The sequence below is a fragment of the Canis lupus genome, chromosome 4 (genome assembly GCF_011100685.1).
Source record: "Canis lupus familiaris isolate Mischka breed German Shepherd chromosome 4, alternate assembly UU_Cfam_GSD_1.0, whole genome shotgun sequence".
NCBI classification, from domain to species: Eukaryota; Metazoa; Chordata; class Mammalia; order Carnivora; family Canidae; genus Canis; species Canis lupus.
In genome coordinates this window covers 24,707,700-24,727,185 of record NC_049225.1, presented here as the reverse complement: position 1 = coordinate 24,727,185, position 19,486 = coordinate 24,707,700, and the positions used below count along the sequence as shown (strand labels likewise).

General features: G+C 34.4%; 1 protein-coding gene across 7 annotated transcripts in view; it reads left to right on the top strand.

Annotated features, from left to right (window-relative positions):
• PPP3CB (protein phosphatase 3 catalytic subunit beta) overlaps nt 1-18,262 on the top strand; it is a 52,231-nt gene extending 33,969 nt beyond the window's left edge. The window contains exons 10-15 of one of the 7 annotated variants that reach the window (XM_038534359.1): nt 2,232-2,309; nt 6,966-6,992; nt 9,070-9,151; nt 9,889-9,986; nt 15,039-15,068; nt 16,490-18,262. In XM_038534359.1, the coding sequence (XP_038390287.1) occupies nt 2,232-2,309; nt 6,966-6,992; nt 9,070-9,151; nt 9,889-9,986; nt 15,039-15,068; nt 16,490-16,668 (494 nt within the window). In that variant the 3' untranslated portion in view covers nt 16,669-18,262. Of the gene's footprint in view, nt 1-2,231; nt 2,310-6,965; nt 6,993-9,066; nt 9,152-9,888; nt 9,987-15,038; nt 15,069-16,489 lie in introns of all 7 variants that reach the window. The other 6 variants (XM_038534358.1, XM_038534360.1, XM_038534362.1 and 3 more) reach the window with 6 other exon arrangements.
• The last annotated feature ends 1,224 nt before the right edge of the window (nt 18,263-19,486 follow it).

The window sequence follows — 19,486 nt, the reverse complement described above, 5'->3', positions numbered from 1 at the left end:
ATATATATATATTTTCTATAGTAATTGGTAAACTTCTGGAAGGTAGAGACTGGACCTTTTTTACATTTGATTCCCGGAGCTTTAGCACAGTGGCCGGTATGTGGTATGCTATTAATATATTTATAGGAGGAATAATAGGAGCAGTATTGAATTTTGTTTTGGATGTGTTCATTTCTAGGTGCTATTAGGACATCCAGGGGCTTATATTTAATAGACATTTTTATTTATTAATTGAAATTTGTTTATACCTTTCTTTTTTAAATTACTCATTTGTCAAATATTTATTGGATTCCTGTTGTGTACCGACCGATGTACTAGACTCTGAGGTATAACAGTAAACAAAACATCACCCTGCACTCATGAAGCTTTCATTCAGGTAGGAGAAACAGACAATATAAAATAGTTTAAGACGGTTGGCAGTAAAACTATCAAGGAAATCTGGAGACTAAAGGAGATGTCAAGACTATGATACAGACTCTGGAATCATCTTCACAAAGGTGATACTTGAAACTGTATAGTTATAGATGGAATCACCAAGAGATTGAGCATATAAAATCACCAAGAGATTGTGCAAAGAGACTCTTGAGAATATCTAAGTTTAGGGAGGAAATAGTCTGTAATGTAGGAAAATCAAAAGAGTAGAATCTTGGAGACTTAAGGGAAAAATATATAGAATGGTAAAAGAGGAACAAGCCTAAGAAAGAACCATGGGTTAAGGTTGTTACTCATTCATAATCTTAAGAATTAAATTTTTGGAGGACTTGCTAGAGTCAGTTTTTTAAAAATTAAATCCTGGGGGCGCCTGGGTGGGCTCATTTAGTTAAGCAACTGACTCTTGATTTCAGCTTAGGTCATGATCTCGGAGTGTGAGATCGAGCCCAATGTTGGGTTCCACACTGAGAGTGGAGCCTGCATTAGGATTCTCTCTATCCTTCTTTTTCTCCCCCTCCCCACTCACGGGTGCTCTTGCTCTATCTCTCAAAAAAAAAAAAAAGTTTCTGGGGCTTTTTTGAAACAAACTGTGCTGTTTTTTCTTACTTTGTAAGAAAATGCTATATCCATAAAAGAAGAATTTAAATGTATACATTTAGATGTTACTCATCTCTGTGCGGCTTCATTTTTTTCTGAGACCTGAAAACATATTCTGTACAGAATTTCTCTCAGACTGGTAATCCATGGAATTTCTTTCTTTCTTCTTGTTTGTCTTTCTTTGTATTGATTGGCGTGGGGATTTCGAGCTTGTGTAGGGAGGTCGTGGGGGTCGAGGGGGAGGGCGTGGTAGGTCTGGCGGCCTTCCCTTCCTGACTTCAGGCATGAGTCCTTCTTCCTCCTTCGTAAGCTTCTCTAGATCTTCTCTCTCGTCTAGTCTCTCTCTCTCTCTTTCTTTCTTTCTTTTTTCTTTCTTCTTCTTCTTTCTTTCTTTCTTTTGCTTACTTTCTTTTCTTTCTTTCTTTCTTTCTTTCTTTCCTTTTTTTTTAAAGATTTTAGGGCAGCCTGGGTGGCTCAGTGGTTTAGTGTAGCCTTAAGCCCAGGGCGTGATCCTGGAGACCTGAGATCGAGTCCCATGTCGGGCTCCCTGCATGGGGCCTGCTTTTCCCTCTGCCTGTGTCTCTGCCTCTCTCTCTCTTTCTGTCTCTCATGAATAAAAATATTTTTTTAAAAAAATATTTTATTTATTTATTCATGAGAGACAAAGAGAGAGGCAGAGACATAGGCAGAAACATAGGCAGTGGAAGAGGCAGGCTTCCCATGAGGACCCTGATCAGGACCTGAGCCAAAGGCAGATGCTCAGCCACTGAGCCACCCAGGTGTCCCCATTGAATTTCTTTCCTTTTGAAAACGTTGGTTTTTTTTTTTTTAAAGAATTAATTAATTAATTAATTATGAGAGAGAAAGAGAGAACATGTGTGCCTGGAGGGAAGCGCAGAGCGGGGAGGGAGAGGACGAGAGAAAGAATCCCAAGTGGACTTTGTGCTGAGCTTAGAGCCCATCATGAAGCTCAATCTAAAGACACTGAGATCATGACCTGAGCCAAAACTTAATGGACTGAGCCAACCAGGTGCCCCAAACCTTGATATTTTTTAGTTTCTTTGTTCCTGCTATCAGAATGTATGTCTTCTTGGGTTAAAAATCATTTGACCATTATATGAATAATTGCTGTGCGTATATATAGACAGTTGAATTTTGGTCTGCTGCTGTGTAACTGTTCCTTTTTTTTCATTTTTGAATAGTGACAGAAATGTTGGTAAATGTTCTGAGTATTTGCTCTGATGATGAACTGATGACTGAGGGTGAAGACCAGTTTGATGGTATGATTATTCACTTTACTATTTTTTATTGTGAAATGGTATTATTTAACTACCCAGCTTCAATATACACTCTTTTGCAAAATGTAGTCATTGCTCTCAAATGGCTATGCCATTTGATAAGTGTTAAGACACTTTTTCAGATACTGTTTATGATTTTTTTAGTGATTTTACTTTTTTCTGTTGGTGTGGGGAAGAAGATGAATTTTGGGAAAGGGGAAATATGGAAGAACAGAAGGAAAGGAAAATTGAAAGTACTAAAGAATGTGGTTCTTCATGAATATGGACACCACTTAGAGGGGGGATAAAAATGCTTTTAGTTTCATTGGTATCGTCTTCTTAGTGCATTAGAAACATACCTGAACCCTCGATTTGTTGTCAGTTTTTTCCCAAAAACTAAAGTAGGCTGTTCCCAACTTATGAGTGGCTTTGTTTTAAGAGACCACTTACTAGTTTAGTTTGATTTTCAGAAGCATCTTTTTCATAGAAACAATGTTAGACATGGCTGTTTATCCTTATGTAAGCCAACCAGCCTATGTACTGATTACATTTATAGTATTTAATATCATAAAAACAAAATTCCTTTAATTTTTATGTCTTGAAATTTTTATTTAAAACTTTTTAAAATTTAAAACTTTTAAATTTAAATATTTTTAAAAATGTAGGTCACTGAAAAACAAAAATGTGAACTTAAAGCTAAGAGCTCTTTATTTCTTTCTGTATGCTCCTCACATCTTTGATGTAGCATTCTTTTCATAGTTATAATCAGTATGTAATTGCTTCCATATATTAAACGTGATCTACATATTGGTACAACTTAATAGCTACCTATTTCTAAATATATTAATATATTTTTCATAGTATTTTCATAGTTAATCTCATGTTGTTTGACACTTGTGGTTGGCTTTCAGTTACCTTGTTATGAATGACATGCAGTACATATGTTTGTACAATAATATTTCTTGGGATAAATTTCTTGAAGAGAATTACAGAGTTATTATGTTTTAGCTTCATTATTTTAGCTATGAATTTGCCAGATTACTTTGCAGAAGAATTGGACCAAGATGAAGTACTTTTAGCAATAAATCCACAGGCCTCTTTCTGCACAGGCCCACCTCAATGGGTTTTGGTCATATTTACTTATTTTTCTTAGTAGCTACATAGTGAATTACACTTGGTTTAATTTACATTTCTTTGATTTTCTAATGATTTTTAATTTAAAAAAATGTAATTTACTGTTTACTTTTTCAAGTGTATAAACTATACATCTCATTTGACTACTTATTAAGTACAATCTGAGTAAAAACTATTTAGAAATTTCCCTGCTTACACACAAGTTTAATTTTTAAACACTGTTGTAAGCCCATTTGTTAAAAGTACAAAGTGACTGTGCACAGGTGTCTGCTATTGCCATCTGTTGGTGGCAAGCCGAGATGTGCTTTTATTCTGGCTTATAGTTTTGTGAACTAAATATATTTTATTTATAAATAAAATATAAATATAAATTTATTTATATCCATTCTTTTTTGGTTTGGATAATAGGCATTAATGAGTAATATTTATTTTTTCTTATTTTAATTCTCCTTTTGATATTTGTGTAGAGGTATTAGCTCTAACACATTTCATTGTTATCTGTCTTTTACATAAAATTTTTAAGTAGTTATAATTAAATATTTTTTCCTCTGTTCTGCCACCTTTTCTCTTTAGTTAGACTAGGTCTGAGTTCAGATACTAGTTTCTCATAGTGGCTATATGACCTCAGGCAAATTACTTAGCTTTTCTGAGTCTCAGTTTTTTATCTTCAAAGTGAAGATGATATTATGTACCTACTTCATAATCTTACAGGTATTGATATAATTACTGAAATAATTTTGTTCATAGCTCACTGATTTCTTCATATAAGGTTTTTTGTTATATGTCAAATATTTAAAATATATAATTTTTTTTAATCTTCCTAGATGCAGATAGATTTAATGAGATACCAATTAAAACTGCTACTAGCTATTTCATAGATTCCGTTATGTCAAATTCTGTTTGCATCTGCATCTAGGAAGGTTTTTAAAAAATATTTAGTTTTCTAAACTAAGATCAAGATATTTTGCTCTATATAATTAGTTCATTTACTATAATTACTGCATTTAATATATTGAATATACAATTATTCCATTTAAAATTACAGTTTTTCTCTGAAAAAATCTGTTATTATCAACTTAAATTAATACTATAGTATTTTATGTTTTTACATTATTACAACTGGTTTCTCTTAACGTATTTTCTGTGTATGAGGTATACATTATATATTTGTGGTTTTATCTTATGTTTGACAACTAGGATCAGCAGAATTATTTCCTGTGGTAATTTTTATTTTGTTTTCCTTAACTTTTAAAAATATTTCATTTGCATAAGGCTGATATTGTTTATTTTTCTATATTTTATCTTTATTTCTTTTTATTTTTAACAAATTTGTATCATTATTAATAATGTTTTTTAAAGAGTATTTTAAAGAGGAATGGTGATAAGTAATGCTTTAGTCCTCTTCCTATTTAAAAAAAAAAAATTTCCCTGTTAAGTCTACTACTTCTGATTTAGATACTTATGACTTACATGTGGATAGACATTGAATCATTTTTGGGATTCAGCCAGGAATACGTATTAAATTTTATTATAGTCCAAATGAGATTTTATGTATTTAATCAATGTTTTCCTCTCAATGATAAATTATGCTTATTTATCCACTTGTTATATCATTCTTGCTCTCCAGAGATGAATTGAGTTTGATTATTAAAGAGGCAACGTAGTTTAGTGAAAAGGGTCATTGGTCTTTGTATTTTGGAGTTACTATTATGCTAAGCTATGTAATCTTGGAGAAGTCACTTAACTTCCCAGGATCTTCTCATCCATGGTTTGAAGGAATAGAAAGGAAATAATTTTAAAAATTGGTAAGCTGTCATTTTTGACAGTGCTTCTGTGTGAAAATACACTGAGTTCCAGCTTTCAGTACTAGAAATAGATCTCCCTTTACTGCCAACATAGCAGGTGTAGTTACTCATTTCTTCACCCTTCCATACCAAGTAGTAGGAGTAGATACCTCAAGAACATTTTAATAATATGAATCTGGGAGTTTGTATGGAGTAATGAGAATGGTTTGGGGGAGACCATTGAGGAATGGAGGAAATGGGAGGAGATTAGGACAGATACTATGATGGGATAGGGAAAAGAGCTACTGGAACTGGGTTTATGTCCCTTCCTTAGTCACATTCCCATATTTCTTTCCCATAACTGTACATCTTTCCCCTTTTCCTTTCACCATGATAGCATGCTTTTCATCCTCTCCTTCCCCTTTTCCTACTCAGCAGTAGAACTAGTCTATAAGCTGGGCATGGGGAGAAATCTGATTTAGAAAGAAAACTTGGTGACATGGCTGTTGAGGCAGAATAAGAGTTTAGCTTTTCTGTGGGAAAAGGGAAAGAGCAGGAATGGAGATGTCACAGTAGCAGGAAGGAAAGAATAGATTTTGCATATTTAAGGCTGAGGTTGGGTAAAGGAATGAGACTGTCTTCTTAAGTGATGATCTTTGGTATTCTGTATTGTTTAATGTATATGTGGAGTTATTTTTAAAGGCAAAAATTTGCATAAACATATTGGATGTATAAGTGCACATAGCATTCCTTTTAGAGGTATTAATTAATCATTAAAGAGAATTTCTGAACGCTGATTTCTGTGATATTTAGAATGCATACTATTTCTTTCAGATATTTATCTTCTCTCTTGAGTTGGGTAAAGGAAATACATAATCCACATATGTTACGGTTTTACTAAACTAAAACTTTGCATTTCCTGTAATGGAATCATGTATCTCTACATTAGAATGGAAGATATGGAAAGCTCAAAAGAAACATTTCTGCTGCCTACTCTTAGAGCTATTACTTGCTTTGAAACAATCTGTTGCTATTTCTGCAAAAAGATGTCCCTCAAGCTCCCAGATTGGATTGGGAACAGAAAGCACATACTGTTGATCCTGAGTATGTGCAAAAGTTCTACAATTCAGATTCAAGAAATTATGTGTTCTTGTTATTATGGAGTGTGGGAGGCTTAGCCTTTCCGTTATTCGAAGTGGGTAAGATTTTCCACTGAGGTAGTTTATAAAGTTACCTACATTTCTCTGTATATACTTAATAGATTTTGCAGATGTTGGTGTCCTTGAAGAACCACATGAGTTTGTATATAATTTGTGTCATTACCCTTCACTTAACATACTCCTGTGGGTGACACATTTCCTTAGGGGTATCAATATAAATGTGCGATTGTTGTTTGCACAGTCTTTTATCAGTCTTATGTGTTTTCACGTGTTTTTTTTCTGTCCCTAATTTGTCTACTTTCATCAAATATTATAGTCATTCTGTCCATAATTTCTTCTGAACACATATCTTTTAAGAAATCTTTCCTTTAGAGTTCTACCCAGTGGCATCCCTCTTATTCACCAGATCCTACAGTACTACATTTTTCAAATTTCAAATATGAGGGCCTTCATTTTTCTCTTTCTTTCTTTCTACATTCATTCTTCAGTACCACTGCCAAGTTAAATCTCTATCTTTTTATTTGTCTCAACCACCTTTTCTCCATCATTCACTTCCTTTTTTCTGGACTCTCCATCTGAAGAACGGCTCATATATGGCAATAAAAAAGGTACAGACCAGACAGAGTAACATTGTTTTGAAATATGACTTCATAAGTTATCCTCATGTCCATGTAAGTTAGCTCATTCATTGAGTACTATTTATGCAGAGTCCTTTTGGGCCTTGTACAAATTTAGTGTAAGTGGTATTGGAGATAGAATTTGATGTTTTTAGAAGTCATATTCCAAGATATCTGTCTTTCTGTGCATGGAAATATTTTTCCCTCTTTTTCATTCCTCTTGTTTTAAAATTTCATTCTTTTGCTTATTTGTAATGTTTTGTACTTTTCCCTGCATGATTAGGGGTGTTTGATTGTCTGTCTTATTCCCCAGAGTAATTTTCTGTGGACATTTTCTTTAATATTATGCATGATGTGTTTGTAGACTGATTTAAAATCCTGACTTGCATACTGTTTTTATATTCCAGTGATTTTTTAAAATTTGAAATCAATATAGTTTACATATTATTCTGTTTTACAGATATATAAATTAAGGCTGAAAATATGAATGTACCTCATTGCAGCCATCCTCTCCCATCCCCACACTCCTCTTCCCCAGTCTAGCTGTTTTTAACATTCTGTCAATTTAAAAACAAAATGTTTATGTTAATTCATTCAAAGAAATCAGACTTACCTTAGGTCCTTGGACAGACAATTAATAAACTTTTTTTCTTTGTCTATAAAATGAGGAGATTAAACTTTGCAGTATCCCTAATGTCTCTTCAAATTCTAGTATTCTATGATTCTAAGACTTTTAGTGATTTTTTTGGCATCTCAAAAATAGCTATGTAGTACCTGCAATTTTGAACTTGCAAAAGCTGTAGCTTCAGTGCTCACATTACCCTTTAGAGCATCATAAACATGGCCATGGAGCCTATTTTCTCTAAAATATGTCTTGTTTTTGTCTTTGAAATTGGATTTCCTTTCTGTTTCCTTGCAGTAAGGTCCAGTCATCATCTTAGTTTTTAATTATATGGTATTTGTGGGCTGCTTGAATTTTAAATAAGTTGCTCTGGCCCAGAAGACTAATGGTTGTTGTTCAGACCTCTGTATATCCACGGCCCCTTTTAGTCTAGTCTCTTTAGCCTTTCCTTAACTTTCTCCTCAACCATGGTGCTTCTATATGTGTTTTCATCATGTTGAAGCACAGCTCTAAGGAATAAGGAACCACACTCTTGGGTCCAGAGTGATTCTAGTTGCTATATATGAGATAATGGGACTGAGATTGTTGTTCTTTCTGGAGGCCAAGGGAAGGAAGATACAACTTTGAGTTTTTCTTCAGCTGAAGATTAAGTTATTTTGATATATTCTCTTCTGTATCAGTGATAAGCAGTACAGCTAACCCTTTAAAAAGGAAACATGAGTGATCCTTTAGCCGTGTTTATTAGGGAATCTTTTCTCATTGTTCACTCTCCTTGTGTCATACTCACCTAGGGATGTAAGAGCTTGTTGTATATATTTGCATGACTTTGAGGACATTTGCTCCATGAGGTTAAGATGTTCTTTATTGTTGAAATGCTGGTATGGTCCTTAGTTCAGCGTCATCTGCACAGTAGTTATTTCATCAACCATTGTTTTTAATCCCTCTTAGAGCAAAGAACTTACTCTATCATAGTAAGATGAGATATTTCCAGCCTGCATGTCAGAGGCTTTTATAATAGTTAAACAGAAGCCTAAACAGAGTTACTACCAATTCTTATCTGTTAGTTGCATGCAGTAGGTCCTCATGAAAATTAAAGACTATAGGATTGTTAGAAATTTTTTTTTTGTCCTCTGGTTTGTGATATAAGTTGGGTTCTAGTTTCTTTCCCATTGCTGTTTTAATAATTAGCAGTAGTGTGAGAGTCATAATGTTTGTGTATTACTTTTCATTTGTATCTGTATCAGACCCCAATATTAGACCAGCGCTGAGCTAAACATTGAAGGAGTGAGAAGCTTTCTGGCATGAGTTCACCTAGTCTCCTCCATGTGAGCTGGTGGCAGAGGGTTTGGTGTTGGTTAAGATGAGCGTGGTATAGGGTAATAGAATGGTGCAAGTGTGGATGCCCTAAACTTGAGTCTCTTTTTCTATTTATTCCATTGAAAGTAGGTTCAGCTGCAGCCCGGAAAGAAATCATAAGAAACAAAATTCGAGCAATTGGCAAGATGGCAAGGGTCTTCTCTGTGCTCAGGTAATGATGTATTTTCCTGATTATTTGTTTTACAGAAATTGCTTTTATTGTACTTTGCTGTAAGCAGTGTTCTGTTTAATAGCTAAAAGCAATTTAGCAGCATTCTTCCTATAAAGAAGTTTAGGTGTACATTTAGATATTCAACAAGGGAATAACAGTCCTTTTGAAACTAGGGTTTTTGACCATTGTGAGTATTATTGTTCACTTTGAGTATGTGGTACCCTTCTGTGATGAAAGTACTAGTTCTACGCCTTGAAAACTAGAGCATGATGAGAAGGAGGGGGTACTTTTTAGAGTATTCCTGATGAACTTGCTCTTCCATATAAGAAGTTCCTTTTGCTGGAGCCACAAATTATCTTTTTAGGGTTAATTCAGGAAGGCTAGGTTTAAGGGTACATGTAAATGGGTCAGCCCTTAAAAATTTGTTTACAAAACTGGTTATATCAGATATTTGAACTTTACAGGATAGAAATACCAAATTTTCTCAATTGTATGATTCTCATTGATGATGAATGTCATCATATACTTAATAAAGCTTTTCAGGAAAAACAATAAGGCACCCACCCTCTTATCCTTTTATCCACATTTAAAATATGGAAAAATGTCTTATCTTGGAATTGAGGAAGATATGATAACAATGAATGTTATAAATTATATACATGGCCTACCTTTAGGCCCTCCTCTTTTATATTAACCATTTGTTGGAAATCTCTGTTTGTTTTATCTCTTTGCTATAGGGAGGAGAGTGAAAGTGTGCTGACACTCAAGGGCCTGACTCCCACAGGGATGTTGCCTAGTGGAGTGTTGGCTGGAGGACGGCAGACCCTGCAAAGTGGTAATGATGTTATGCAACTTGCTGTGCCTCAGATGGACTGGGGCACACCTCACTCTTTTGCTAACAATACACATAATGCATGCAGGGAATTCCTTCTGCTTTTTAGTTCCTGTCTCAGCAGCTGACATAGGTAGAATACTATATGATAGGTAGTATTTGGTTAAGAACTTGACCAGGGCAGAAAATTGATAGAATGGGTATTCCTTTCAATCGAAAATAATGGTCAGTTTCTCAGCTTTGAATGAAATGATATGGGAGCAGCTCATATCATAATGTCTAAATATTTATTTTTTTTTGTTTGTCTAATGCACCCTTTTCCTTTAAAAGCCCCAATTTCAGAATGTGAATCAAGGATATCCATATTACAAAAATGGAAATGTAATTCCATGTTTCTTATTTTTTATTTTTTTAATTTATGTAATTGTATTAGACAATGCTTATATTATCAGATACTTAATTTTAGAATTAACAATCTGCTTGAGCCCCAAAACACTACTTATGCACTTCACTTGCCAAAAGATTTGTGCAAGGTTTTGTACCCTGGTAAATGATGCCAAAGTTTGTTTTCTGTGGTGTTTGTCAAATGTTCTATGTATAATTGACTGTCTGTAACATGCTGTTTTCTTCCTCTGCAGATGTAGCTGCTTTCCTAAATCTGTCTGTCTTTCTTTAGGTTAGCTGTATGTCTGTAAAAGTATGTTAAATTAAATTACTCTATCAGACGCTTGTCTGTCTTTTGATGTAGAAGCAACTTTGTAGCACCTTGTTTTGAGGTTTGCTGCATTTGTTGCTGTACTTTGTGCATTCTGAACATGAATGTAACATTAGATATTAAGTCATTGTTATAAGGGGTTGAATTTAAATCCTGTAAGTCAAAGTTGAAAGGGTGTTATTAAGTGTGCCTTTATTTTGCATGAAAATAAAATTATACGTAAAGCATTCCTGTAATCTGGCTCATTGAATACTTTATATTTTTTAAAAAACTTATTTTTTTGGCGTAAATATTTGTGTAAATAACTGGGTTAACTTTTTGAAAGCCCAAAACAGATTAAATAGAAGAGAGTGATTTGAATGTTTTAGAGTATACACAATAACTCAAAGTCTAGATTTCTTTCCCTTGTGGTTGAAAAGCAAAAAATGTGATATAGAAAGCTTTAATTTTTATTTTACTGTAGCCACTTTTGACAGCCCTCCAAGGGTCATTGCTCTATTAAAACAGGCAGCAACAGATCTAATGTTTTCCTTAATCATGGCTAACTTTCTTTCTGGTGTTATAATTAGTGAATTTTTTAAAGCAAAAAATAAATGATTTAAACTTTTGAATAATTTTTTTATTCAGTATTTTAATTTAAGATTTTATTTATTTATTCATGAGAGACACAGAGAGACAGAGCGAGAGAGAGGCAGAGACACAGACAGAGGGAGAAGCAGGCTCCATGCAGGGAGCCTGACGTGGGACTCGATCCCGGGTCTCCAGGATCAGGCCCTGGGCCAAAGGTGGTGCTAAACCGCTGAGCCACCTGCGCTGCCCTAAACTTTTGAATAAATTTAAATCAGACTGACTTTTCACAGCCTCATTTCACTTAGTCTCATTATAAATGCCTAAATAAATAAAATAATCTTTCTCTAGACCAATAATTTCTACTTACAGTCTATACATGTTCTATTTTATATATGTTAGTGTGTTGTCTGCTACCACTACTGGTATATGTGAGAAGTACAGCTATGTTTTAAAACAAGGTTTCTTTTTTTTTTTTTTTTTAATTAAAAAAATTGCTTTGATTTTCTTTATATTCTTTGCCCTCCATTTTTCTTATATTATGGGCTTTAGCAAATGAGCTAAAAAGAATTTTTACTAACACAAAGATCTTAAACATTCAATAAAACTAACAAAAGTAAGTGTTAATAGAAAAGGATGAACTTTAATAGTTTGAAAAATGTTTATCCTTTTCTTCTTTGTTCATAAAAGAAAAGGAAAACTGAAAGGCCTCATACTTTAATAAATCTACACTACAGTCATCACTCTATTATCCTTGGATATATTATTACTTTTACATTGTATTTACAGCAAACCTTTTAGATTTCACAATTAGTTCCTGCTAATTACATGCTTTGTTGGCAGCTTAGCTCTTCTACTCATTCTTAATTTGCATGCAGCCTGAAGCTCAGTCTTCCAACTTTGAACTCTCCCCCAACTGCAGAGAAGGTTTGAAAAACAGCTTTACTGAAGGGACTGTATTCCCAGCAGAGTGAGTTAGCAGTACAGTGCTGAGTTTAAGGGGTCTAATTTGGGCAAACTAGAAGCTAGATAGCTCCCTAGCTGTGCCAGTGATGGCTCTTGATAGTGTGGAGCAATTTCCCTAGCATAATAAGATAAACCCATTTTGAAGCACATAACAAAACTCCTAAGAAGCTGCATCTGTGTGATGTAAATTCTAATATCTCAGTCCTCTTGTCAGAAATAACTCAGAAAATAAGTCCTATTGCCTTATCAATAAGCTTAAAGTTAATTTATATTTCTTGAATGTTTTCACAAACTCCACAACTCTTTTGGAGTAGGAATTGATATATTTTATGTGCCTTTTATTTTACTCATGGAAATTTGTTTAGGAACTAGCCCTATAATGCTACTACCCTTCACCAGGACCTATGTAGCCATCTCCATTTTAGTAATGCCAAATTCTTCATCATTATTTATCCCGTGTAATATTGAGGAGCACAGTTTGTGACAGCACTGTACTCAAATTTACTAACACCGTATCAAGATGCTCTATAAAACTGAAAACAAATAGAGGAAAAATAGTGCCTTTCAATTTTTTTTTTTATTTTTTTTTATGATACAGAGAGAGAGAGAGAGAGAGGCAGAGACACAGGCAGAGGGAGAAGCAGGCTCCATGCACCGGGAGCCTGATGTGGGATTCGATCCTGGGTCTCCAGGATCGCGCCCTGGGCCAAAGGCAGGCGCCAAACCGCTGCGCCACCCAGGGATCCCAAATAGTGCCTTTCAGATAGAATTTTGCAATTATGAGATCTCTTTCCATCTTAATGTTTAAGCTTCAGATGACCATTTTTTCAATTTTAAACATACAAGCTTGACATGGTATGCAATTTTGAGTGTAATATGTATTTTGTATCCTGAAAAGGATTAGGAGCATTTAGAAGCTTCTAGAAAGAGCAGAGAATATAATTGACCTAAAACATGCTTTTACATATAAAATTAAAATCCATACGATTATTTCAGAAGTATGTTGTTACATTTCATAATTTGAAAAGTTTATAAATAGACTTTTAAACTACTGATGCACTCAAATAGGTACTAATTCTTACAGTGATACCAGGTTTTACTTTTAATTTATTACCATATGTAATAAAAGTTATGAAATATTTCCTATAAAATCACTTCTGTTACCACAAGCTCTTTAAAACATATTCTAATAGGCATTTATTTTTTTTCCCCATTTAATGTCTAAATTATAGAGAAAATAGTCCTTATTTTGAAGAATAGATGTTGCAGGGCTGATCAAGTAGAGGTGGGTCATTTATCCTGGTTTTCTGTCTGGGAAGATTCCAAGAGTATATTCTATGTGCACAGAGCTAGGTTTTTTAAATGGTCATCTGTACAGTGGGTGTACAATAAATGTCTGGTATTTTAATGTAGTTTAACAGTTAAGGAAAATTAATTTTTTTTTTTATTCAGTGTTCACCCTACTTTTTTGGGTTCCCAACTACCTTTACTATCTGGTTAAGATCAACAAATTTCTAATTTAGTTTATTTTAACTCCTTAGATTCATCATTTTCTTTCACATTAATAACTGCTTTGGACAAAATTTATTATTTCTAAATCTAATTGGCCTTGTAGAAGAAGCAAAATAGAAAGTATGGGACATTATTGTTATAAATATTCTGAGTGTGTGCACTTTGGGTAAAGTGGAGAATTTGCAACATTGTCAGGCAGTATTATCCTCTGCAATCTTTGATCCTGGTCCTCAATGTGAGTACTTTATACAGTTTGAACCCAGAAATGAGCCAACAGACTGATTACAAAATGTATGACTAAATAATGTTGAAATTCTCTAAATGGGCCAGAGACAAACTATATTAAGAATGCCTTTCTCACTTATATGACCTATGTGTATGTCCATATCACACAGTAATTAGGATTTATTGCCTGTAAGATCTCAGTTCTATTTGATTTCTCTCTAGTTGGTAGACAGGCTTGAAAAGATGTACAATGGCCTTTCTATCTTCACTTGAGAATCCATGTTGTTAGTGCCTGAGGCAGATTTGAGTTCATGATAAACTGAACACAAACAGCTTTTTTAAAAGGCTATAGAGGTTAATATCTTTAGATATGTGGGACACCAATGTTAGAATAGAAAGGAAGTTCCTGGTAGATGGGGTCCTTTTAGGTTACCCAAACAAAAGAGCTACGGAACTATTCTATTAGAGTAATTCATCAAGTTTACTGTCCTTAAGTTTCATTGTATCCATACCAACTTCACTTTTGCTTTGCCTTATGAATTAGAAGCAACAGGAAAAGCATTACTGACCTCTTCTAGTTTATATCTTATGGAACAACTGATAATGAGTATTGGTTCAGTTAGATGGGGGAAAAACAGAATTTTCTGTTTGACTTTTGCTACAATTTTGCCATCATAATTTCACCCTAGAGGATTTCCTTGTGATTGTGATGGATGTGATATAATAAACATGTTGAAAAATTCTAAGGCCATCAAAATACTGAATTCACAGTAGGTAATTAACACTGGAGTGTATTTGCATGGGTGCTGAGGTGTCTGTGTTTACATTAGGTCCATGTGTTCTGTGCTCTGAGCAATGTTGTCATAGTGCTGTGTGTAAACTGTGCTGTGTCAGGAATTGGGGGATTGGATGGGGCTCTCTAATATGGATACTATTTATGTTAAATTGTAAATGATGATGTAGTATGGGATACTGTGATATTTTACGTGATCATTGCCTTTTCTGCTGTACAATATGACCCTTCTCATCTCTCTCATTCATTTTGCATGCCTCTGCTCACTTCTGTACAGCCACAGTTGAGGCTATTGAGGCTGAAAAAGGTACGATCAGAGTCCTTGCGCTGGGCAGAGATCTGTGGTGTGTGGGTGGGCATCAGAGAATGTCCTGTGGGTGTGTTTTACTCCTAGTTTGCACAGCCCAAGATGAATCAGACTCACTGACTCATCAAGTTTAATAGTCACATTCCTCTCTCTTTTTTTTTTCTTTCTTCCTTTCTTTTTTTTTTTTTTAATTACAAGGACCAATTTCCATAGTGACAATCTGGATTTTCTTTTTCTAGTATAGTGTGCAACCAGCATTCACCGTTCCGAATTCTTTAGAGTGCAGCATGTTATGCTATGTATTATAGCATTTGAAGTTGCAAAGAAAGATCTGTTCCACATTTTGCATGATTCTATGCTATTCAGATCATTTTTTTCCTAGATGAAACCCCCTCTAGATATAGGTTTGAATTGACTTTTATTCATTTTCAGTAATTCACCTGAAAGTGCAGGAGCTGTCACTATGATTTTTATTTTATATATGTATTTGCTGTTGGCTTAGCGTTTGCTAATAATATTATATTCATGTATATGATATGTTGGCCTAATATTACACATTGCTAAATGCTTTGCCACCTCAACCATTTATTTGGTTCACATGCACAGACTCTGAGTCCCAGGGATTGCACATATAAAAGCAACCAGATTATAACCAGTTATGGAAATCTTTTGTGTGCACATTTTAATAGTGGAGGAAGCATCATTATAAATGAAGTGAATGAGAAATTATAACAGTTGGAGGAGGATTGCCATTTCTTTTGATTTGGGTTTCCAAAGAACATGCAGTGAATGGCCATTGAATTAAGGAAGACATTTCCTAAAATATGAAACTGAATACTTTTTACTATCAGCCAAATACAGATATAATTCCTGGAGGCATTCCCCACCTTTTTCATTTCATCCTGGTGGTGATGGGGTGATGATACATACCTTGACCTCCAAGATAGTTCTGATCTGCTAAATTTTAATATACCGAAGCTATTAGTACAGATTTGTATGTCAAGGTTAACCTTGTTTAGCCTCCTCACTTGCCCCTACTCTTGTTGCTGCCTTACTGTGATAGTCACTGGTGATTTTAGGGTTTTTGTAGGAGATAAGTCGTATAGTAGAAGTCAGACTGAGACCCTGAGACCATTGCCTGCAGGTTAATTTTGGGGTCATGGAAGGGTTATTTTTGTGTGTTCTCTTTTTTAAAGGCTATGCTAACACTTGTCATCTATGAAGCTATCGTGTTTACATTTAGGTTTAAACATTTCACATTTTAAGGGGAAGTCTGGAGTGGGGATAGGATTCAGTTAAAGTAAGATTTAAATGTTGCTACATACAGCTAATTTCTTTCTTCTTAAAAATCATTAATTATGTTTTTGAACTCTCAGAAATGTTTTTCAATTACTGACTTATCAAATTTGCATTTTGTTAAGCAATACGAGGATTCTCTCCACCACATAGAATCTGCAGTTTTGAAGAGGCAAAGGGTTTGGATAGGATCAATGAGAGAATGCCACCCCGGAAAGATGCTGTACAGCAAGATGGTTTCAATTCTCTGAACACCGCACATGCCACTGAGAACCACGGGACTGGCAACCATAGTGCCCAGTGACCCACGGCTTCCCAGGGACTCTCACATCTCGGGCCCCAAATGGACAGATCACCCCCAGGATCTGGAGGGGTCGGCCAAGCTGACTGTAAATGTCACAGTCCCTCTGGAGAAACCATTGTGCTTTTGAGACCCCAGCCCCCTTCCTGGATGGAGGCTTGAGGGCCCTGGGACATGTTGTGATATCTGATAAGATTGGGTCATCGCTGCCAAGGTGGAGAGCAGTGAGCAAGGGGTTTGGGGCAATTTCCAGTGGAGGGCAACTACACCTCCATTTATGCTTGTGGTTCACACATTTAAGTTTACAAATGAGATTTCTTTTTCCCCTCAGTAGAATTAGATTTTGTTTTTTAACCATGACTTCAAATGCAATCCTAAGAGCTAATGTGGACTTTTTTTTTTCCCCATGAAATGTCTTTAAAGGATGAATTAGCATGGTCTTAAAAATACATTTCTGAGGTTACTAAGCTGTATTTTGAGTTATGGGCAAAATGCTGAGAAAACCCAGTTGGCATTTATACAAATGCTGACCTCAGGTCTATAGTTCTTAAATGTGGCTAATTCTGTAATATAGTCTTGGTATTTTTCAATTATGAATGCATAACCTATTTCTAGGCAGACTCTCTTACTTGAACACAAGTCCAAAAACTAATTTAGAATCTTTTTTGCCCAGATCTTTTGAAATTTACACCCCAGAGATTTAAGAAGAAAACCTCTAAATTTCAAAATTATGAAGAATTACAGAATTACTCATTTAAGGTACTTTAAAAGAAGTTTGTACATTGTCAAAGTAAATTTTAATTCAAATCATGTCTGTAAAACTTGACGTATTTTGTGTATGCATGTTTTCATTTTGCAAATATTTAATATATAGACCTATGATGTACAGGTACGACATGTATAGGTTACCTAGATGTTATGAGAAATTTTAGTTTATTGTGAGTACTCAAGTTGCTTAAATAGCCACCAGGGTGATTTGCTGCTGGCTTTCTATCATTTTTATGTTTTGATGCAAAGGAAATTTAAAAATGTTCTGGAAGTGTTTTTGATTAAGCAATGCAGCATAGAAGCAATGGTTCTGTTCATTCATTCAGATGTTAGTGGAAGCATAAAAGTCAAGATTGCATGTTGAACATTTTCTTTTGATAGTTACAGAACTGCTTGGTTAAACTAAATGGAACCATGTGCTAATTTTTCACAATTATTGACCTGTATTGATTGCCACTGTAGTTTGGTATTTCCCTTTACTTTGGTGGCCTGCTTCCCTCATGCCCTGGAATACAACTCAGAGCTCCAGGCAGCGGAACCATCTATTGTTTTGTTTGCCAGAAAGTGCACCCTGTACGGTCTCCTGTCTAAGTTGGAAATATTATGCATGTGCAGGACTATTCGAGTATTTTATAAACAGTAGCACACAATAAATTCCATGCATGGGCCGCTGCTCCTATCTCTGTGTTGGGTTTTATTTGGAAGATGTAGTCTGATTTGACCTCATGCAAATCAGAAAATCATATTAATAGAACTGGGATATAGCCTTCAGAGATGATCTCGTGGATAGTTATGGTAATTTGATGAATTAAATTCTTGTCTTCATAAATTTTGCCTTTTTTTTTTTTTTAAACTTTGGTTACATATGTCTTACATGAGCATTAGTAACTGAGCACTAGAGTACTTTGGGTGACTGTTATAGGCCTCCTAAATCTAATATTTAAAATCACTATTTCATTTAACATTTAATTAAAAGAAAATATTATTGTGTAGAGTTTTGTTATATTAGTATTAGAACTTTATTGGGTATTTTAACAATAAGAAAAAGAATATTCATGATACTGTATTTTCTTGCCATCATATTCCTTTCTTCTTTTCCATAATCAAAATAAGTATGAAAATTTGCAAATTGAGGTAAATTAGTACATTGCTCAACATCTTATAATCATATGGTAACTTTAATTACAGTTTTCAACAATAATGATAATGATACACATTACAAAACATTAAATTAAAATGTATATACTTGCCTTATTCTGGGTAGCAAACAGAACTCAAATTGTTGATTATTATAGCTTTTAGTTGCTGTCTTATCAGCTTGCATACATACCATGAGCTACCCTTAAAGTCACTTACTATGCACTGCATACCTTAAAAGTTCTTCTGGATGTTCCTGTTTTATGAAAACTGTGCATCTCTAAATTAAGAGCTTAACTAGTTATGTCAATTACTAGGAACTTTCTTAGTCGTTAGGTCCATCACTTGGGTTATAAAGTGTTTGTGGGAATCTTGGATAAACATAAAACATCATTAGCAAACTAGAAGAATTATGGGTTGATGGTAAGAATGCAGAAAGGTAGTATACATTAAGAGTGTTAGAAAAATCACCAAGTGCCTCATAGACCACTTTCTAACTGTGAAATAAGTACCCCTTTTTAGTCTTTCTTCATAACTGTGAACCATAGAAGTATTTTTTAAGGTTTCACAATGAACCACAAAAGCATTTTTATGGCTTTTTTAAAAATGTAACTGATGATGAAAGCAAACTGAAAAGTTCAGTTCTTTCTAGATTGTAAATTGAAATGTCTACCAGAGATAGTATTAGTGATGGTAAAATATAAATTAATATTCAATATCAATTTTTTTCTATATGTCCCTTTATATTCAAAGAGGATACTCCTGAATTAGAAAAGGCCATCTCTGACTTCTTGTGCTTTCTGCAGTTCAGCTATTATTAACAGAATTCATAACCTTTAAAAGTTCTACAAGTTAAATTTGAAATAGGCATGAAACCTTTGCTTAAAATGAGTTACTCCTGTTTTACAGGATTTTT